Source organism: Chiloscyllium plagiosum, unplaced genomic scaffold (assembly GCF_037043375.1).
Source record: "Chiloscyllium plagiosum isolate Xiang-an unplaced genomic scaffold, Cpla_swu_hap1 HiC_scaffold_35, whole genome shotgun sequence".
NCBI classification, from domain to species: Eukaryota; Metazoa; Chordata; class Chondrichthyes; order Orectolobiformes; family Hemiscylliidae; genus Chiloscyllium; species Chiloscyllium plagiosum.
In genome coordinates, this window is record NW_028270173.1 from 51,182,048 (window position 1) to 51,205,777 (window position 23,730).

At 45.9% G+C, this 23,730-nt stretch overlaps 1 protein-coding gene across 1 annotated transcript; it reads left to right on the forward strand.

Moving 5' to 3' along the window:
* Positions 1–5,783: 5,783 nt before the first annotated feature.
* LOC148140852 (beta-2-microglobulin-like) lies at positions 5,784–22,289 on the forward strand. The gene is made up of 7 exons (XM_087979663.1): positions 5,784–5,937; positions 7,311–7,382; positions 7,474–7,569; positions 9,067–9,345; positions 16,483–16,590; positions 17,487–19,022; positions 21,801–22,289. Exons 3-6 carry the CDS (start codon positions 7,518–7,520, stop codon positions 17,513–17,515), a joined length of 468 nt encoding a protein of 155 aa, XP_087835789.1. The 5' UTR covers positions 5,784–5,937; positions 7,311–7,382; positions 7,474–7,517; the 3' UTR covers positions 17,516–19,022; positions 21,801–22,289.
* Positions 22,290–23,730: the final 1,441 nt, after the last annotated feature.

The following is a 23,730-nucleotide window of genomic DNA, read 5'->3' on the forward strand; positions in this document are numbered from 1 at the left end:
TTACGATTTCGGGTCTGGTGACCCTTCCTCAGAACTGTTCTGATTTCTTTGATTTCTCTTCACAGATGCAGCCAGACCTGCTGAGCTTTTCCAGCAATCTCTGTTTTTGTTCAGGATGTACAAAGTGATGTTTATTTAATATGTGTGTTTCAGAGTTGGATGGTTGATAATGTCTGGGAGTGTTCATTCCCCGGCGGGTCACGAGTGTCCTTTTGGAAGGATCTGAATGAGTGTGAAGAGGGGGCCAGGCAGCTGCTGGGAGTCAGGAATACTTCACTGACTGGTGACCCAGCAGCTATTGGAGGGAGGAGAGGGCAGGCTCACCAGCTGAATGTTTCACCCGGGGCTTAGTACACAAGCTTCTGGGCTGGGACAGATGGAGAGGAACCTTTATTGTCAATGTTTCCTTCTGACAGATGCTGCCTTTGAACACACTGCCTGGAGGGGGAGGGGGGGAGGGGGGAGTCAGTGACAGCAGCTGAGGCTCTGTTTCACTCCCCTCTGTGAACCGGGTCTCAGTGCCACCTCCAGGTCCCCTGTCCACTCCTCAGCTGCTGTCACAACCACCACTCCCCCACTAGACACACACACACACTCACACACATAGAGATACACACACACACAGACACATACTCAGCAACACAGACACACACTCATACACCGAGAGACCATGTATCCAATGCTAACATCTGTCAGAAAAAAACATTGTCAACAAATACTCCCACCTCAGTGAGTGATGTTTGTGTCATGCAGTAGTTTTTCAGTTTTATTGGTGAAACTCTAAGAAAAACATAAGTGGTCGTGTGATGATGGCAAGTCAGTGTTTACAATATAAAATTTGCATTTCACAAATGATATCTCTTTTTATCTAAAATACGTTAAATGTGTCAACTATCATTTGCAGTTAAAACTTAATTACTAGAAACAGTTCACAAAAAAATTTCATCAACAAAACTGTTCCTTGCAGTCTGTCCCACTTTCCCCTGAAACCTTCCCACCTGGTGTGGGCACAAGTTGGTGATCTTGGTTGTTTGAGCGAAAGCTGCTTCTTGTTCCTGCCCCAGTACCACTGGCCCTCCTCAGGAGTGAGCTTGTACATTGGTTCACAGTCTCATGACAAATTAGACAAGAACTTTCCTGTGTGGTTTATGTGACCAACACAACACTGCACACTTCTCACATCTGTTGATCCCCATGTCTTTGTTACAGCTCTCACCTTGTCAGGATCAGGGTGAAATCCTCTCACTGTCGAACATTTCCTGAGCACTCGACTTCAGTTTCCTTCACCTTTTCCTTTTTCAGCTTCCACTTCATCTGTCAGGACCCCTCCGCAGTCACATTACATTTTAATCAGAGTCTGTGCAATGGCTTCTTTCACTGTCTTTCCACATCTATATATGAGCAGCTAATCCACAATAATATCCACTGTCAGAAGATCCCTGATGTTCTCATGCTGTCTGCTTTGATGCTGTTCTGGAACAATCATTGAAATCCTTTGGATCTATGCAGCCTCTCAGATTTCCAGGTGTTTTTTCCCCATGGCTGCGATGCTGCAAATGCATTCTGTCGGAGTTGCCTCTTTCTTGATAATTCCCTTTTTTCCCAGCTCGACTATCTTTCCTTTCAGGTTGGACAGGAGGGCAGCTGGATCTCTCCTCAGCAAATGCTGCACTGGTCTCACACTCTCATCCTCTTTGAGATGATATGTATTGCCAATCTAAGCTTTAGACTTGCTTCAGCTGGGATGAATGGATTGTTACTCAATGTCTACGATCTGGATCTGCTGGGCTTTATTGTGACAATCACATTGGTTTCTCAGCTTCATTTGTCCTCTTGGGAAGAGTGATGTTTCATTAGATGGTCTCAAATTTACCTTTGATGGATTCATTTTCAGGTCATCAAATAGAGCCACTTCACACGTGTCTGTGAAGATTATGATGTTGCATGAATCACTGGCGCCTGTCTGACAGTTCACATTCACCTGATGTTCTCTTTCTGCAGTCACCATTCTAACAAGAACAAACCATTTGTTACCTTGAGAGCCAGTGATGCTGACAGGTTATATGGTTTAGAATGACCCGTTTAGAATCACCATCTGACATGTCTCCAGCAATAATCAGTTTGGGCCTGCTTTTCCTGTTTTGAGCTGAAGACTCGTGTTTAAATTGAATCAGATTCTTGCATGTAGACCACAAATTTCCCAACACTTGATGTCCTTCCTTTTCTTTGCTGTGTTGTCCTCTGCAACATTGACATCCTGTCCACTGGGCTTGATGTTTCTGCTGGCCCTTCAGCAAATATTTCTTCTTGTTTTTCCCATTATGCTGTTCTTGTTTACTGGGACAGAGTCTCAGCATAATGCAAAACCTTGTCTTTGTCCGTTAATCCTCTCCAGCTTTGATTGACAACCTCAGAGCTTCTGCACATGGCAACAGATTTCTCGAGCAAGGTTTTCCTCTCTCAGAAGTTGCGCTGTCATGGTGGGACCTCTCAAAAGACATTCGTATCTCCAACAAGATTAGCTTTCAGTTATCCTGACTCTGAGATCCCAGCCAGATACCTCAATGCCATCACCGGACTGATCCTTATTCGTTGTCTCCTTCAGGGATCTGATGTCCAGCACATTTCCGTTCTGTATAATCAGTCATGGAGTGCTCAAAGAATAGCTTCAAGGCTTTCAAAATGTCTGATGTTTCTGTCCCCAGTGAGGTCTAGAATGTAGTCCAGCTTGTAGCTGTAGCTGGACCTGATGGGATGCATCCCAGCGTATTCAAGGAAGTAGCCAAAGAGAAAGTTGATGCATTGAATCTTCTGGAAATTATTCGATTCTGGAAAAATCCCAGAAGATTAGAAAACTGCCACTTTTATTTAAAAAAAAGAAACAAAAATGATAACTTTTGGCTAGTCAGCTCAATACCTATTGTTGGGAAAATGAATCTAGAAATAAACGCATGACCAAGCAGAATCAGCATGGCATTGTGAAGGGGAAATCCTGCCCGAAAAATAAATAGAAATCTTTGAGGAAGGAACAAGCAAGATAGATACAGCGGAAGCAGTGGGTGAAATGTTTGGATTTTTGATAATGTCTCACATGAGTCTACTCAATAAGATAAGAGCCCATGATGGTGGAGGTAGTATATTAGCATTGATAGAGGAATAGCAAAGGAATTAAAGAGAGAGAGTTCCAATAAAGGCAGCGTTTTCACAATAGCAGCCTGTAACTACTGCCACAGCGATCAGTGTTGGGGCCATAACTATTTACAAAAGATACTAATGACATGGAAGAGAAAAGTGAATGTAATACAGTCTGGTTTGAGGATGATACAAAATGATGTGGGATGGCAAGTGATGAAGATGACATGAAGTGTCTGCAGAGGGATATGAAGAGATTGACTGAATGGGCCAACACTTGGCAAATGGAATGTAATGTGGGAAAATGTAGGTTTTGCACTTTGTCAGGACAAACTCAGGGAGTAAATATCATTCAAATGGAGAAAGCCACAGGAAAGAGGGATTTCAGGGTCTTCACCCCAGAATCACAAAAAGCTAGTGTTCAGGTTCAGCCGGAAGGCAAATGGAATGTTGGCCTTGATTTCAAAAGGATGGAGTGTAAAAGTAAGGAGGTTTTGTAAAAACTATAGATGGCACTGGTCAGACCTAGTGGGAAGACGGTGAACAGGTTTTGGCCCTTTATCTAAGGAAGGATATCCTGGTAGTGAGGACAATCTGAAGAAGGTTCACTCAGCTGGTCCCAGATATGGAGGTTCAGTCTGATGGGGAGAGCTTGAGTAGATTAGCCTGCACTCATTGGAACATAGAAACATGAGAGGTGGCCTTTCCCCAGAGGAGGGGAGTCCAAAACTAGTGGATAGAGGTATAAGAGGGGAAAGATTTAAAGGGACCTGACGGGCCAGTTTTTCACACAAGGGGTGGAGGGTATATGGAACCAGCTGCCAGAGGATGTGGTAGAGGTGAGTACAATTACAATATTCAAAAGACATTTGCACAGGTACATGGACAGGAAAGGTCGAGGGGAATACAGGACAAACACAGACAAATGGGATTAATCTAGTTTAGGGAACCTGGTGGTGGGCATGGACGAGTTGGGCTGAAGGGTCTGTTTCCATGCTGTATGTTTCTACAACTCTCTCTGACTCTAGGCCTTTTTAAAATTTTCTTATTTCAAAAATATACTTTATTCATAAAATATTTTGATAATCTGTACAATTGGTTATGCCATACATATGTAAACATTTTCCCGAAGGGTCTCAAGGACACTACGTGCTGACCACTTCCTGATGGACTTGGGGTCAAAGGTGTTTTTCTTCATAAATTTCTCCACGAAGGACAGGTGGTACAGAACAGTCCAACTACTCGGAGCGTTCCGCGGCAGCGAGGCCAGGCCCATCCTTCGCAACACCGGGGACAGGTAGAACCTCAGTACGTAGTGACACTTGGTGTTTGCGTACCGGAGATCCACGCACAGCTTGATGCAGCCACACACAAAGGTGGCCATCAGGGTGAGGGTGGCATTGGGTGTGTTTTTTCCCCCGTTGCCCAGATCTTTATACAGTGAGTCCCTTCGGACCCGGTCCATCTTTGACTCCATATAAACTGGAAGATGGCCCGGGTGACTGCAGCAGCACAGGTTCTGGGAATAGGCCAGACCTGTGCCACATATAATAGCAATGACAGTGCCTCACACCTGATGACCAGGTTTTTTCCCGCAATGGAGAGCGACCGTAGCGTCCATCTGCCCAGTTTCTGCCTCACTTTGCTGATACGCTCCTCCCAAGACTTGGCGCACGCCCCAGCCCCCCCGAACCAAATACCCAGCACCTTCAGGTGGTCGGTCCTGATGGTGAAGGGGATCGCGGATTGGTCGGCCCAGTTCCCGAAGAGCATGGCCTCGCTCTTGCCTCGGTTGACCTTGGCCCCCAAGGCCCGTTCGAACTGGTCATATATGCACATGTGTCTGCGCACGGACAGCGGAAAACGGCAATGTCATCCATGTACAGGGAGGCCTTAACCTGCAGGTCCCCGCTGCCAGGAATAGTCACCCCTCTCAGGCTCGCATCCTTCCTGATGGACTCGGCAAATGGCTCTATGCAGCACACAAACAAGGCAGGAGAGAGAGGGCAGCCCTGCCTGACTCCAGATCTGACTGGGAAACTATCTGATTCTCACCCATTGATTGAGACTGCACTGACTCTAGGCCTGCTCCAGTAGTAACTCTCAGACCATGGACCCTTCAGGACCTCACACTGGAGCTCAGGGACATCTGGTACTTGTCTTGCACCAGCCAGGTCACTGTGTGCAGGGATAAACAGTGTCTTCCATATCCAGAGACACAGATCTTAACACATAACGCTGGATACACGGGGAAATGTACAAGTTTAAACGGATGCAAAGAGGGATGGACCCGGATAGAGATGAGAGTTCAGGGTCTCACATGACCAGCTTTTATAATTGGACAGGGATCACTGTCCTTTCTAATGAAGAGTGGGAGCGGGGCTGTCGGATGGAGAATGAGGATTTCCCTCCCAATTCAGCTGCAGCACACGGTCTGTGCTTTCACCTCCTGGAGCGATCCCTGTTCCTGATGTGGGCAGCGCCTCAAACCTGCAGCTCTTGGTGTCAAACCCCTGTGTGTCTGCTTTCAGGCTCCCGGGAACTGGGGACAGGCTCACGGTTTCACATTTAATTGGGTGTTTTTTTCCTGATACGAACCAATCATTCCCCTCTGTTTGAGTTGGAGGAAGTGATCACATTTCCATCGAACTTGGAGAATGGACTCACTACAGAAGTTTTTCTTTGTCATTTCCAGTCCATTATCAGCAGCTTTTACCCCAATCCGTTTTTGCTTGGAATAACGACAGTGGATTCCCAGAATGTTGCTGATCATTTTCTCCCTGTGCTTTTCCTGGGTCTCTCCCGGTAAGTACAGAATTCAGCTTTCCATTCTCTCTCTCTCTCTGTGTCTGGGGTGAATGTGAATCTCTTGGGGAGAGTTTGAAACGGGGGATGTTTGACCAGCCGCCTGTTACACAGCCAGCCTGATCTTTTACACATTGAAGGCAGCACAGTCTGGGAGACTCTGATGGGATTTGTGTCCAGGTCTCCTGACAGCAGGGTGTAGAAACCCCGAGATCAGAGAAGCTCCGAGCAAATGGGAAATGGTTCCAATGGACAAGTTTAATTTTCACATCGATTGGGAGAAGCCAGACAGCTTCATCATTCCTGGTCTAAAGTCTTGTAAACCCTGCGGGGAGGAGAAGGATACTCCATGTTTAACCCAGCCCAGGCTCAGCTGTGATACCCTCATGTAAGGAGTGAGTGTTGTGGATGGGCTAACAATTAAGCAGGCCGTGAGTCTGCAGTTACTCACTGCAGAATTCCCAACATCTGACCTGCTCTTGCATACAGTATACATGTGGTTCATCCACTTCAGTTTCTGGGCAATCAGTGATTACAACACCATTGAATGTCAAAGGGAGATAGTTACATTCCCACCGGTTTCAGTTGGTCAGTACGAGGCCTGTGTGTGCTGCCAGTATAACTCGCCACTTACCAGCCGAAGCCTGAATATTGTCACAAGTGTGGCACTGGAAAAGCATAGCAGGTCACGCAGCATCCGAGGAGCAGAAGGGTTAACGTTTCGAGCATAAGCTCTTCCTGAATATTGCCCAGGTGTTGCTGCATTTGGTAATGGACGGTTTCAGTACCTGAGGAATCACAAACAATGCTGAACATGGTGCAATCATCAGTGAACATCCCTATTTCTGACTTTATACTGGACAGAAGGCCCCTGAGGAGCTCTTGCAGTGATGTCCTGGAGCTGAGATGCCTGACCTCCAACAACTACAACCATCTTCTCCTGTGCCAGGTATGACTCCAACCGGCAGAAAGTTTTCCCCCTGATTCCCACTTTGCCAGGATGCCTTGATGCTACACTTGGTCAAACGTGGCCTAGATACCCAGGGCTGCCACTCTCGCCTGCCCTCTGGAATTCAGCTTTTTTGTGCATGTTTGAACCAAGTCTATAATGAGGTCAGGAACTCAATGGCCCCTGAAGAAACTAAACTGGGTGTCACTGAGCAGGTTATTGCTGCTTGATGACACTTTCTATCAGTTTACTGATGATCGAGAGTAGGCTGATGGGGGTGGTTAATTCACTGGGTTGGATTTGTCCACATTGTCACATTGAGGCTGGTGTTGGAGCTGTACTGGAACATCTTGGTTAGGTGCATAGGAATTTCTGGGGCATAAGTCTTCAGTACTGTGTAGATGGTTATTAACCCCTTCTTTAGCTGATATTTGCAGACACCGACTCACTGACTGTGATCGACACGGCAGTCTCTGGCATTAAGGATTTTCCGGAGGTGAGTAACATTGCGATAGTCAATGGAGTTCAACTCAATTGTCATGACACTAATGTTCGTCAGCAGTTCATGGTGGACTATTTTGATGCAGAATACTGGCAATATCTCACAGGTCTCGGGAATACACGATCAGACATGGCAAAGGAGAATCTGAATACAATGATGAAAAGTACAAACCAGACATCTGGTAAGATCGGTGATATGGAATTTCTGAATGGTAATGTTGACTGTGGTGTAGGTGGTGTCCCTCTGGGTTCTGCATCAGAAGGTTGTTTGGTACAAAGTCCCCACCCCAGGGCATAAACACAGCAGTTACACTGAACATGCCAGTTCAGGCTGTACAGAATGCTGTGCTGTTGAAGTTGCTGTCTGTCAGATGAGATGCTGAACAGAGTCTCCGTTGGCTTTATATTGATGAACCTTTGAAGAAGAGCAGGGAAGTTATCCCCAACACCCTGGTCAGTATCAAACTTCAATTTTCATCATTTGCAAGTTTGTAGGAGCCTTCCTGTGTCCAAATTATCTCCCACATTGCTTCCTTTTAAAACAATTACTAAAGGTAATGAATTGCATCACACTTCAGCATTCCTAGAGATCAAGAAACTTGCTTTTTAAAAACAAACTTAATTTTATTTGTTCTTTCCAATGAGTGACAGGCAGGTGCTGAGCCTGAGTTATATTGTTCCTTGTAACATTTCTACATTCCACATGTGACACAGTGTGAGCCAGAGGTATGCATTTATGAAGTGTGTCATACTGATGAAGATCAGGAGCTGGTTTACGATTGAGTGAATGGGAATCTGGTGAGATGGGTGTGATCCTCCAGGAATGGGCAGCTTGTTGGGTCTCAATGTCTGTTCATACATAAGGTTGGGGGGAGGGAGACATTGCTCTTTCCCAATATTACAGAATGGGCAATGTGAATCCAACAGGCAGTGTGAGAGGACAGTGAGAAGCTCTGTAGGAAATATCTGAGAGATAAAGCAGTGGAGATGATCAAATCCATACCCCAGCACTGACCCCTGGATCACCCCATTCAGTCCACCCGCCAGCACTGACCCCTGGGTCACTCCACTCAGTCTATCCCCTAGATCACCCCACTCAGTCCGTCTCCCAGTGCTGACCCCTGGATCACCCCACTCAGTCCGACTCCAGCACTAACCTCCTGATACCATTCATTACTGGAGTATAATTTCCAATTCTATTTGATACTAGATTACCCTCCCCTCAGATCAGGCAAGTTGTCATTTATTTGCAAAAAATTAAATACTATTTCCTGTTTGATCACCGATGGGAATTCACACGTTTCAATGGATAACAATTGTTGAAATCACTGATGACGGCGATATTAAGAGATCGATGCGACTTGGATTTTATGGAAAGGATTATCTCAGCTTCAAACAAGATAGAATGAGATGGATCACAACCAATCACAATGCAGTGAAGACTAAAGAGAAATGGGATTCTAATGAATCCTGGAACAAATATTGGGAAACATCTAGAGCAGGGGTTTGTTCAGGATTTAAAGAGATATTTCCAAGCTGGAAAGCAGTATTTTGGAAGGAAAGGTGTGTATTTCAGTTTTGCTCCATGTTCTGATCTAACCTCACTGATCTATGAAACCGCTCTCCCATTCCATTCAGTATCTGTCTGTTGTTTGTGTTTTCACCCTTTCCCATCACAGTTCAGCCTGAAGTGTTCATCTCCAGGAGGGAGCCCAGTCGTCAGGACAAGCCGCTCACTCTCTCCTGCCTGGTCACTGGGTTTGATCCTGTAGACATCGAGGTGACCTGGCTAAGGAATGGAGAGGTCATGTCTGAGACCCAATCCTCGGGGGTTCGACCGAACTACGATGGGACCCATCAGATCCAGAAAGAGATTGAGATCAATGCTGGGGATGAGGATCAATACTCCTGTCACATTGACCACAGCAGCCTGGCAGAGGCCCAGCTCTATCAGTGGGGTAAGGGACTGGAGTCTGTGTGTCTGTGTGTGTCCATGCAATTTTTTTTACAACGCATAAACTTTTAAAATTTATGAAAATACTTTGATAGCTCTTTCTGAGATTGACTTTAGATTTTCTTAGATTTTCTTGGACTCACACTTCCTCGGATTGGGTAAAATGATGGTGGGTGGAATTCCCTCTTTTAGTGAGGAGGGGAGGTGATGACGTGGTGGTATTATCACGAGACTATTAATCCAGAGACCTGAGTAACATCCTGGTGACCTGAGTTTGTATTCCATTTGTTAGATGGTGGAAGTTGATTTGAATGAAAATCTGGAATTAAGAGTCTAATAATGACAATGAAACCATTGTTGTGTAAACCTGTTTGGTTCATGAATTCCCTTTTGGGTGGAAATCAGCCGTTCTCACCTCCATGTAACTCCAGACATACAGCAGTGTGGGTAACTCTCAACTGCCCTCTGACCAATTAGGATTGATTTATAAATGCTAGACCAGCCAGTAAGACTGCTGTTTCTGATTTATAGAAATTACGTAAAGTTGAATGTTAGAGGGTTGATCAGTAAGTTCTCAGATGATATGAAATGAGTGTGGTGGGACATAGTGAGGAGGATAGCCTTCGATTACAGGAAGATATAGATGTTCTGGTCAGGTGGGCTGATCAGTGCCAAATGGAATTCACTCTGGATAAGGCGAAGGTGATGTCCTGGGGCAGGACAACCACGGCAAGGGAATACATGATGGATCCTGGGAAGTATTTGCCGCGTGTATCCCCCTTAAAATTTTCATCTCTCACCTCGAATGTGTGACCTCTCATTATTGAATCCTTCAGCTTGGGAAAAAGCTTATTCCTATCCACCCTGTGTATACCCTTCATGATTTTGTAGACCTCAATCAGGTCCCCACTCAATCTCCTTTTTTTCTAATGAAAATAAACCTAACCTACTCAATCTTTCTTCATAGCTAGCACCTTCCATACCAGGCAACATCCTTGGAAATCGTCTCTGCACCCTTTCCAAAGCATCCATATCCTTTTGGTAATGTGGCGACCAGAACTGTGCACAGTATTCTAAATGCGGCCGAACCAATGTCTTGTACAATTTTTACATGACCTGCCAGCTCTTATACTCAATACCCCGTCCAATGAAGGCAAGCATATTATATGCCTTCTTGACCACTCTATCCACCTGTCCAGCCACCTTCAGGGTACAATGGACCTACACATCCAGATCTCTCTGCCCAACAACTCTTCCCAAGGCTCTTCCATTTACGGTATAGTTCGCTCTAGAATTAGACTTCCCAAAATGCATCACCTCACATTTGCCTGGAATGAACTCCATCTGCCACTTCTCCGCCCAACTCTCCAGTCTATCCCTATTCTCCTGTATACTTTGACAGTCTCTATGCTTTCTGCTACCTCACCAAACTTCATATCTTCTGCAAACTTACTTATCAAACCAACTCTGCCCTCTTCCAGATCATTTATGTATATCACAAACAACAGTGACCCCAACACTGACCCCTGTGGAACATCACTGGTCACCTTTCTCCATTTGGAGAAACTCCATTCAACTACTACTCCCTGTCTCCTGTTGCTCAACCAGTTCTTTATCCACCTAGCCAGAACACCCTGCACACCATGTGACTTCACTTTCTCCATTAGTTTACTACGTGGGAACCCTATCAAATGCCTTACTAAAGTTCATGTGTATGACGTCTACAGCCCTTCCTTCATCTATCAACTTGGTCACTTCCTCAAAGAACTCTATTAAGTTGGTAAGGCACGATCTCCCCCACACAAAACCATGTGGCCTATCACTGATAAGCCCATTCTTTACTAAATATAAATAGATTTTATCCTTCAGTACCTTCTCCAGCAAGTTTCCCACCACTGACATCAGGCTCACTGGTCTGTAGTTACCTGGAATATCCCTACTACCCTCCTTGTACAGGGGGACAACATGAGCAACCCTCCAGTCCTCTGGCAGCTCACCTGTGTTTAAGGACGCTACAAAGATATCTATCAGGGTCCCAGCTATTTCCTCTCTCGCCTCCCTCAGCAACCTGAGTTAGATCCCATCCAGTCCTGGAGATTTGTCCACCTTAATATCCTTTAGCCTACCCAGCATATCTTGCCTCTTTATGTCAACATGATCCAGAGTAAACAAACTTCTCTCTCTAATCTCATGTCCCTCTCCTCAGTGAACACTGATGCAAAGTAATCATTGAGAATCTCACCCATTTTCTCAGGTTCGACACACAACCTTCCTTCCTTATCCTTTAGTGGACCAACCCTTTCTCTAGTTACCCTCTTGCTTCTTATATATGAATAAAAGGCTTTGGGATTCTCCTTATTTCATGACCCCTTTTAGCCCGCTTGATTCCTCATTTAAGATTGTTCCGACTCTCCCGATATTCCTCCAATACCCGTTCTGTTCTAAGCTGCCTGGACCTTATGTACACTTCCCTTTTCCTCTTGGCTAGTTGCATGATTTCTCCGATTATCCATGGTTCATGAATCTTGCCTTTCCTATCCCTTGTTTTCAAAAGGACATGCCTATCCTGCACTATCTTTAACCTGTCTTTGAAAGCCTCCCACTTCTCAAATGTGGACTTCCCTTCAAATAGCTGTGTCCAATCCACATTTCCTAGCTCCTGCCTAATTTTGATATAATTGGCCTTGGCCCAGTTTAGTACTCTTCCCTTAGGACCACTCTCATCTTTGTCCATGAATATTCTAAAACTTACAGAATTGTGGTCACTATTCCCAAAGAAAACCTCCCACTGCAACTTCTACCACCTGGCCTGGTTCATTCCCCAACACCAGATCCAATATGGCCGCTTCCCTTGTCAGACTGTTGACATACTGCTCCAGAAAACTTTCCTGGATGCTCCTTACAAAATCTGCCCCATCTAGACCTCTGACACTAAGTGTATTCCAGTCAATGTTGGGGAAATTAAAATCTCCCATCATCACCACCTTGTTGCCTTTATATCTTTCCATAATCTGTTCACCTATTTGTTCTTCTACTTCTCTCTCACTGCAGGGAGGCCTGTAGTACAGCCCCAACAATGTAACTGAGCCCTTCTTATTTCTCCGCCCCACCCATAATGCCTCACTACCCAAGCCCTCTGTAGTGTCCTCCTTTAGCACAGCCGTGATATCATCCCTGACCAGCAATGCAACTCCTCCACCCGCCTTTTACTTCCCTCCCTTCCTGTCTGAAGCATCTATATCCTGGAACATTTAGTTGCCAATCATGCCCTTCCTTCAACCAAGTCTCTGTGATCTCAATAACGCCATACTCCCAGGCACCAATCCAAGCCCTAAGTCCATCTGCCTTACTCACATTGCATTAAAGTATCTGCACTTCAGGCCACCCAGTTCTTTTGCATTCATCTGCTGTCTGCCTACTCTTCCCCTTGGTAATGCTAACTTCATGATCCTTATAGTCTCCAGTGTCCACCTCGCTGTCTACTAGTCTTCTCTTCTGGTTCCCAGCCCCCTGTCACATTAGTTTAAACCCTCCCCAACAGCAGTAGCAAAAACTCCCCCAAGGACATTGGTTCCAGTCTGGTTCAGATGTAGACCAACAATTTGTAATTGTCCCATCTTCCCCAGAATTGATCCCAATGTCCCACAAATCTGAACCACTCCCTCCTACCCCATCCCTCAAGCCACATGTTCATCCTGCCTATTCTTTCATTTCTACCCTGGCTAGCATGTGGCACTGGTAGTAATCCCGAGATCACTACCTGTGAGGTCCAACACTTTAACTTCTCTCCGAGCTCCCTGAATTCTGCTTTCAGGACGTCATCTCAATTTTTTACTTGTATCGTTGGTGCCTATATGGGAGTCTCGTTTTCAGCCACAGAACCGCTTATCTATTCGCCTTACAATAGAATCCCCTGTGACTATGGCCCTACAAGTCTTTTTCCCGCCTTTCTGAACAGCAGTGCCTGCCACGGTGCCATGATCCTGGCAACTGCTGCCCTCCCCTGGTGAGCCATCTCCCCCAGCAGTATCCAAAACGGTATACCTGTCTTGGAGGGAGATGACTGCAGGGGACACCTGCACTGCCTTCCTGCTCTTTTCTGCCTTTTGGTCACCCATTCACTGTCTCCCTCAGCAGTTCTAACCTGCGGTGTGACCATATCACTAAACGTGCTATCCACGACCTCCTCAGCATCTCGGATGCCCCACAGTGAGTCCATCCGCAGCTCCAGAGCCATCACATGGTCAAACAAGAGCTGCAGCTGGACACACTTCTTCCAAATGTAAGAGTCAGGGACGTCAGCCACGTTCCTGAGCTCCCACATCAAGCAAGAGGCACATGCCACAGGTCTGAGGTCCCCTACCATTGTAAGCCTTAGCTTTATATCAACGAACTAAAACCAAACAATACACTTAAATATATGAAAGAAATGAAAGTAAAAGAAAGCCTTACCTTACAGAGTCCTTTTCTTCTGGTTAGAGTGGCGGGGGGGCGGGAGGGAGATACTACACGTGTAGTATCTCGGGTTTAGCCGCTGCCCAAATTTATACTAAGTCCTTACCTTCCCGGCAACCTCCTAGTCTCCACCACTACTTCTGCTCTGTCTCCTGCTGCTCCCGGACAGGAAAAAGGCTTCGGGCTGCGAAGGTAAGAACTTATACTGTTCTCTTGCTTTCCCGGCAACCTCCTGGTCTCCAACATCACCTCCACTCTGTCTCCCTCTGCTCCCGGACAGGAAGAAAAAGAGAAAAAAATGGGTCTGGGTGGATACTCTTCAGAGGGTCAGTGTGAACCTCTTGGGCTGAAGGGCCTGTTTCCGCACTATCAGGAATCTAATGTAATAAAAAAAGATTTACAGGCACGATGTGTCATCAAGATGGCGGTGGAGTATAGCTCCACATTTTTTTGGTCTTTCTGTTTGTACTCACCTCTTTCCCTGAGCTTGGACAGCATCAGCAGCAGCAAAGTATCCCAGTGTGGACTCGAGTGGGCCTAGTGTGGACCTTGTGATGGTGGTAAGTGAGCCTTGCTTACTTACTTTACCAGGGCCGAGCATGGGGAGCTGGCATCAGAATTGGCAGCTGCTACCAAGCAGAGGCGATGTTGGTAGGGTAGGCTCAGCAGCAAAAGGTGGCACCTGAGGATCAGTAACTTCGTCATTGGTTGGACCCAGCTCTAGTGATGGAGATACAGTTGTGGTAGGGCCTCATAGTGACATTGGTGAGGTTGGCCAAATGGTGAGAGATGCGACTCTGATGTTGGTGGATCCGGTGCAGGTGGCAGCAAGGCGGTGGCAGAGGAGAATTGGCCCAGATATACAGGATGGTGCCTGAAGAGTGGCAGTTTCAGCGTTGGTTGGGTCCAGTGTAGAGAGTGGGCGAGGCAGTGGGAGAGGGATCGTGGTGCAGCATCATCGATGATCAGGCCTCATGGACTCTCTTGAAGCTTTAACTCTCATTTTTTTGGTTTTTTAAAAATAGAATCCCAACAGTGTCGAAACAGGTGCTATGGCCCAACAAGTTTACACTGATCCTCCGAGGAATATCCCACCTGAACCCATTCCCCATTACTCTACATTTACCCCTGACTAATGCACCTAACCTATACATTCCTGAACACAATAGGCAATTTAGCATGGCCACTTTACCTGACCTGCACATCTTTGAATTGGGGGAGGAAACCCATGCAGACATGGGGAGTATGTGCAAACTCCACACAGACAGTCGCCCGAGGCTGGAATCGAACCTGGATACCTGGCACTGGGAGGCAGCAGTGCTAACCACTGAGCCACTGTGCCGTCCCCTTGTTCTTAAAACTAATCAAAATGGTGTCAGTTTGTGGTGACAGTGAAAAATCTTCTCACTGTATCTTACTGTTTTCTCACTGTAAAATACACATGACAATGAAATCATTCATTCATTCACGTGGTCGGACTGGAGAGGGTGCAGAGGAGATTTACCAGGATATGCCTGGTCTGGAGAGTTTCCGTTATGAAGAGAGATGAGACAGACTGGGATTGTTTTACATACGGCAGAGGAGATCGAAGTGGGAAGGGACATGATTGTGGTGTATAAAATCATGGGGAGCACAGATAAGGCAGACAGAAGAAACATTTCCCCCTGTGGGGTGGAGAGATCAATGAACAGGGCCAATAGATTTTATATAAGTCTGAGAACATCCACATTAAATCTGAGAACGTTCCGAGGAGCGGTGAGGAAAAGTGGGTCGTGGGAATCTGGAACTCACTGTGTGTTTGGATGTTGAAGCAGAAACCCTCATTAGCATTTAAGGAGTATTTAGATGTGTCCTTGTGATTCCAAGGCTGACAAGGCTATGGCCAAGTGCTTGAAAATGGGATTAGAACAGTTTGTTGGTTGTTGTTAACTGGTGCGGACGTGATGTGCTGAAGGGTGTCTCTCTCTCTCTGTGCTGCAGCCATTTCTGTCTCTGTGACCCCCACATTCCAGGAGCAAATTAATGAGGTTAATGTGTCCAGTGCTTATCATTCACTCTACTGAATCTCCACAATACCTCCCTCCAAGTACAGTCTGTCTGATGTGAGGTTTGATGTTCAGGACACAATGTCATTCTCTGGATAGAGTCTAACCGAAGATGCACTTTGTCACTTTATATTGTAACCCCCTTGAGTTAAAGGCCAACACTCGAATAGCTTTGTGTTTTTTAATGGAACATGCATGAGATTTTTATGATGTTTATACATGGCCTTGCTAAATGTACTATATTTAACATCGTATAATTTCACAACAGCAGGAAAGGGTTCAGATTTGTCTTTCTCAGATCCAAAATGGATGATTGCACACTTCCCCACATTGGATAAAACTGAAGCAGATGGAATTCACTCATTTACTCTGTTACTGTCCCTTCAGTCCGTCTCTCAATCTAGCACCTTCTGTAAACATGGATATTATCCCCCTAGATTGGGACAACACGTTCTTTACACCCCCTTCAATAAGATCTTTAGGGACTTTAGGAGAGTGAAACTGGGTGACGGTCAAACCAATGTTGACCCAACCCCATCAAGTCCCAACGGATAAGTTCTTTTCAATTGTCTCGAATCGACACGAATTGGGAACGGATCCAGGAACAGAGATAATCCTGATGTTATTCAAATGTATTTCAGAAGTCCTGAAAAACAGTGCAGGATATGCTCATCTTGGAATTGTGATTGGATTAGTCGCTGCAATGGCTGCAAGATTCGGAATGATCATCTGGAAAAAGCCCTGGAGAGGTAAGAATCAGAGGGAGGGGAATGTGGAAATGAGGGGACAGAGTGAGTGTGGGGGAATCTCCAGTACCTCGCCATCCACTCTCTCCTTCCAATCCCTCTTCCTCCACTCCCTTTGTGCTGTGCTCTCTGAGTCTGGTTTGTTAATGCTGAGGGGAATTGAATCCTGGGTCCTGTGACTGAGCGACAATAACTCAAAATGGTCAAGTTGATATTTTGTTCCGTTTCTCACAGTCTGTCTTTATTTTCTCAGCTTCTGATATCTCTGTTCCAGCTCCTTCATGAGTTGTTGAGTGACATTTTAATGGAGCTCCAGTGATGTATAACATTTTCACTCTGCTCCTGACCCTGTCCCACCCTCCCAGACACTATTAAACCCTGTCAGACTAATTCCCCTCCCCTCCTGACCCTGTCCCACCCTCCCAGACACTGTTAAACCCTGTCAGACTAATTCCCCTCCCCTCCTGACCCTGTCCCACCTTCCCAGACACTGTTAAACCCTGTCAGACTAATCCCCCTCCCCTCCTGACACTGTCCCACCCTCCCAGAGACTGTTAAACCCTATCAGACTAATTCCCCTCCCCTCCTGACCCTGTCCCACCCTCCCAGACACTGTTAAACCCTGTCAGACTAATCCCCCTCCCCTCCTGACCCTGTCCCACCCTCCCAGACACTGTTAAACCCTGTCAGACTAATTCCCCTCCCCTCCTGACCCTGTCCCACCCTCCCAGACACTGTTAAACCCTGTCAGACTAATTCCCCTCCCCTCCTGACCCTGTCCCACCCTCCCAGACACTGTTAATCCCTGTCAGACTAATTCCCCTCCCCTCCCCACCCTGAAGTGATTGCCTTGTGTCTGTCCATTCCTGACCTTGTGTGTTTCCTGGGCCCCACTACAGGTCATTCCCGGAGCCTCATTCCGGAATAATGGGATTCTCCTGTTCCAGTATGAACATGGACATCATTGTCTATCCTTCCTTATCACAGCAGACACACAGAATTACAGCTCATTGTTCACACCCAATTCTTTCAGGACTGAGATCAATTTTCCGGGAATGTATTTCTACAGGTTAAGCAGTGGATCCCAGGTCTGCAAGTTTGGATCCTGATCCCTCAAGCGAGACCTTCTCAAGTCGCGTTTCCATCCCGTCTCAGAAATGTGAGCAGTATCACCATCAGAGGGATCTTCACAGATGGTTCCTCCATCACAGATTCTCATCTTCACTGTCTTCAGTGGGTCACTGATTGACCAGAAATAAGGCAACGTCCTGAGGGAACTCAGGGGCAGTTTTTATATTGTAGGAAATTGATTTTGCATCTGACGTTAACAAATTTCAAATGTTATGTAAATCTCTGTACATAAATGTCAGTTTTACAAATTCTAATTCTGAGATAAATATCTACAGAAATTTTATAAATCTGATTTCTTGTTGAATACTAAAATCTATCACTACTTATCACCATTTGTCTAACTACAATCTCCAATGTGTGTCATTTATAATCACTAGAAGTTATTTGTGAACTTATTGATTTTGATGTTTTTATTAATGATTTCACAAGAACGATTCTATTCATTTACACAGCAGCAGCTTGTGGCTCTTGGAACCAGCAGGTGTTGAGCTTCAGTTCAATGTGAACTGAGGGAGTGAAGACCATCCAACTCCCCAACAAGCCTTCCCCAAACTAACCAGAAAGCTCAAAGTGAGGTTTGTTCAATGTGTGTTAAGAACTGGATGGTTGAAAATGTCTGTAAGTCTGTAGTTTTGGAACAAAATAAAATGTACCACACCCCAGAAGATATCGCACTTTCACTTAATGCCTGGCCCAGGCTGCTGGGGGGGGGGGGAGTGAAAATCTACCTTTTCCTCCAAACAAACACCCATGCACACACCCTCTCACACTCAGACACATACTTGACCAAATTTGAGGAAAGGGGCAGGCTCACCAGCTGAATGACCCACACAATCCTTGAGACATTAACAGGAGAGAATTGTAAAGTGACCCCTGACCTGTCCACTCTCCAGGAATGGGATTTTAGCTTCAAGTCTATCCTCCAATTGGACATGTTAATGATTATACTGAGGCAATAACTTTTGATAAAAAAAATCATTGCACCTGATCAATCCTGTCAGAATCTTTTAAACTATGTCAGCTATATTTTGGTACAATGTAATTCTCGTTTGAAAAATGATACAGTGCTTGAATAATGAGAATGTAAAAAACGTGAATAAAATGAAAATGGATTTTATTCCTCACACTCTGTTCCCTCAGTCACTTCCTGCAAGTCTGTGTCACACTTATTCCATCTGCAGGAACAAAATCCCCGTCAGTTTGAATGATGTTCTGGTTCCAGCTGACGGTCACCAAGGACAGTCCAATCCTGGAATGAAACCTGGATTCGAGGTGGAATATTTGTAGATGGGGTTACCATGCAGGTTAGTCACTGAAACATATTCACACGAGGCTGCTGATGTTCTTTTACAAAGGGAGTCTATATTGACACAAGAAAGGAAAAGAAACAACCAAAGCTGTGTATTTTATATACAGTATATATCCGCAGTCAGAAAGGTCTTTGTGCAAATAAGAAAACAGATTCAATCTGTTCCACAGCACGGTTACAGATATTCACTAAAAGGTCAACTCTGTCAGTTTTTATTTTACCGACTCTCCCTTATCCTTGGAATGCTGAGACAGATTCATGACTCCTTCCCAAATCTGCTGGAATGAACCTTTCACAATTTGGATCGTTTCAATCTTTCCAGTTCCAACAACTGACTTTGATCCAAACTCTCCCGGTTGAGAAGTTCCAGAAACTGCAGCCCTCTGGCTCGGGTCTCTGGTTATCCTGAATTGAACTGAAAATATCAATTTCTCGCAAGGAGAAAACTGTTCTCACCCCTGAACTGAGACCTTTAACCTTCTGTTCTGAAGTCAAAACGAAACTATTGACCTTTCTCTCTTTTCCCGGTTTGGCATTAACTCAGCAGTGTCAACTCTTAACTCATTCACACCCAAGGGATTCTGTTTGGTTGCTAGATGAGAATAATAACAAGCTTTTGTAGAATTGATACACAGAGATCACTGTTTTAAATGACTTTCTGACCTCTTTAAAATGATCACCTTTATATAGTGACCAATATCCATCTGCCTCTATTGTAAAATCCAAATGATAACTCCATACCTGTCAACACAATCAGGGAAAGTCCATTCCCAGAGAGTGGGAACACACAAGTGTGAGGGAATGGAGATTGTCTCAGAACCTGATGGAGATTCTGGACATCACTTCCATTCCATCGATATTCCCTGAGGATGTGAGTGTGTGTGGTGGGTTTGATCAACATCAGACTTGTACTAAAGGACATAGCTGCGAGACTGGGTCTGCAGCAGGTGGTGAGGGAACCAACAAGAGGGAAAAACATACTTGATTCCATCTTTCCAATCTGCCAGCTGCAGGTACAAATGTCCATGACAGTCTCAGTGAGAGTGACCATCGCACTGTCCTTGTGGAGGCAAAGTCCCACTGTCACATTGGGAATAATCTCCATCGTATTGTGTGGCACTATCACTGTGTTAAATGGAACAGACTTGGATCAGATCTAGCAGCTCAAGGCTGGGCATCCATGAGGCACTGTGGGCCACCAACAGCAGCAGAACCATGCTCCAGCACAATCTGTAACCTCATGGCCTGGCATAGCCCCCACTGAACCATTAACACCAAGCTAGGGGATTAACCCTGGTTCAATGGGGAGTGTAGGACGGCATGCCAGGAGCAGCACCAGACATACCTGAAGATGAGGTGCCAACCTGGTGAAGCCACCAAACAGGATGACTTGCATGTCACATAACATAAGCAACAAGTGATAGACAGAGCTAAGCGATCCCACAACCAACAGATCCGATCTGTGCTCTGCAGTCCTGCCACATCCAGCCAACTCACTGGAGGCTCCACAAATATTCCCACTCTCACTGATGAAACAGCCCATTACACCAGTGTGAAAGATAGGCCTGAAGGTTTCATAGCAATCTTCAGTCAGAAGTGTCATCTCAGCCTCCTCCAGTGGTCCCCAGCATTTCAGATACCAGTCTTCAGCCAATTCAATTCACTCCACGTGATATCAAGAAACAGTTGAAGACACTGGGTACTGCAAAGGCTTCGGGCCCTGACAACATTCAGGCAATAGTACTGAAGGCTTGTGCTCGAGAACTTGCCACTCCCCTATCCAAACTGTTCCAGTCCAGTTACAACACTGGCATCTACCCACACAATCAAGAAAAATCCCAGAATATATTTCCTGTGACACCTCAGTTGTTGGGTTTTCAACTGGTTTTCCAAACACAGTAGGTATTACTCCCAGCCGTGGTCCAGCTGCCTCCTTTCCAAGGATAAACTGTACTCCTATTGACCCTCCACCACTTTTCACCAGACTCTCCAACCTCACTTTGAATTTGAATGCAACATATTACCATCTCTTCTGTCAATACAGTAGTCTCCCCCGTACCCAGCGGGGATATGTTTCAGGACCTATCCGCGGAAGCTTGAAACAGCAGATAGGAGCTAGCCCATTCATTTACATGGGAAACTTACCTTCCCGGTAGCCTCCTGGTTCCGGAACATTCCCTTTCATGTGTTCGGGTGGCAGTAACTGAAACCACGGAAACCAGTTCCATGGATACTGGGGTTGCCCCTGTCCTCCTTTTGAATGACATATTCCCTCATTCCTCAGCATCAAAGATTGATGTTTCCTGTTTCCCTGCTCCTCCTCCTGCACAGGAATGTTCTTTAAAGAGATCTGGCCCTTTCTTCTCAACCAACCCCTGACCAGGCTGTACATTCCTACTGCAGCTTTTTAGCTTCCACTGTGATCGATCTCCTTTACTGCTTTAACAAACCTCACTGGCTTCTCCTGTTTTACCACATCCTTCTTCCCAGTGCTTTTCCTAAACCACCAACATTGCAACTCATGTCTCCTTCCTTATGACAGTGAAAATGCCTGAGTTTTTTTTATTTCACTTTCCCCTTCTTGGGTTTCCTTTTTAACTTGTGGTAAATTGTCGTTATTATCTTCAACCCTTTCCTTTACCACCTGAGGATATCTCTTTGCCCAAATTCTGTCCCTCACAGATTGAAATAATCATTGGCCAATTCTGCTGCTAACCTTGTATTTTTAACTCTGAGCCCTTCCATATGGGTTCATGGTGGTTTGTTCTTCCAGACTCCCCTTCCTCCTAGTCACTGATTGGAACAGGGACAGCTGGTTCACCCCATTCTCCAGGATGTAGAAACCCCGAGATCAGAGAAGCTCCAAGCAAATGGGAAACTATTGAAATGGACAATTTTAATTTTGTCAATTGGGAGAAGCCAAACAGCTTCATCATTCCTGGTCTAAAGTCTTGTAAACACTGCGGGGAGGAGAAGGATACTCCATGTTTAACCCAGCCCAGGCTCAGTTGTGATGATGCCCTTGAAAAGGATGGTTTTCTCTTCAATTTCCATAGCCTAAGAAAACTAGACGGAGCAATTTGGAAGCTTGGCCGGTGTTTATTCATGCATATGCAAATGTGATTCCCTTTCCTGTTGGGAAAAATTGATCTCTTCAAGCTGTTACCAATCAGGGACAATATGCCACTTTTCACATGGACCTTACATTATTCAAATACATCAATGAATTTTAATCCATTCATACAATCCCAGTCAGGTTCCATTTGTGATGTTTGAATCTTAACATCAGGGTACTGTCCAGGAAGTGGGATAGGCTGGGCTGGGGAAAGGTAAACAGATGGCTAACTCCTCTGTCTTTAATCCTGTTTTAATGGGACATCTAACCTCATGGACTGGAACATCCTATCTCTTTACTGCCCCTGGGGAAGGTCTTAGGCCGGCAATACTGGAATTCCCATGGGAAAGGAGTCATTTTCTCTGGGCCGAGCATCATTCCATGCATTACGATCCACTGCATTAACACCCACACTGGGCTCTCTGTACATTACACACTCCATTAACGCCCACACTGGCCTCCCTGTACTCCACTCCATTAACCCCCAAACTGGGCTCCCTGTACATGACCCACTCCATTAACACCCACACTGGGCTCTCTGTACATTACACACTCCATTAACGCCCACACTGGCCTTCCTGTACTCCACTCCATTAACCCCCAAACTGGGCTCCCTGTACATGACCCACTCCATTACCCTCACACTGGACTCTCTGTACATGACCCACTCCATTACCCTCACACTGGACTCTCAGTACATGACCCACTCCATTAAACCCCACACTGGACTCTCTGTACATTACACACTCCATTAACGCCCACACTGGCCTTCCTGTACTCCACTCCATTAACCCCCAAACTGGGCTCCCTGTACATGACCCACTCCATTACCCTCACACTGGACTCTCTGTACATGACCCACTCCATTACCCTCACACTGGACTCTCAGTACATGACCCACTCCATTAACACCCACACTGGACTCTCTGTACATGATCCACCCCATTAACCCCCACAGTGGACTCTCTGTACATGACCCACTCCATTAACCCCCACACTGGACTCTCTGTACATGACCCACTCCATTAACTCCAACAATGGACTCTCTGTACATGACCCACTCCATTAACCCCCACACTGGGCTCTCTGTACATGACCCACTCCATTAACCCCCCCCCCCCCCCCCCCCCCCACTGGGCTCTTTGTACATGACCCACTCCATTAACCCTCACACTGGTCTCTCTGTACATTACCCACTCCATTAACCCCCACTCTGGGCTCTCTGCACATGACTCACCCCATTAACCCTCACACTGGTCTCTCTGTACATGACCCACTCCATTAACCCCCACACTGGGCTCTCTGTACATTACACACTCCATTAACGCCCACACTGGGCTCCCTGTACCCCAGTCCATTAACCGCCAAACTGGGCTCCCTGTACATGACCCATTCCATTAACACACACACTGGACTCCCTGTACATGACCCACTCCATTACCCTCGCACTGGACTCTCTGTACATGACCCACTCCATTAAACCCCACACTGGACTCTCTGTACATTACACACTCCATTAACGCCCACACTGGCCTTTCTGTACCCTACTCCAGTAAACACCACACTAGGCTCTCAATACATGACCCAC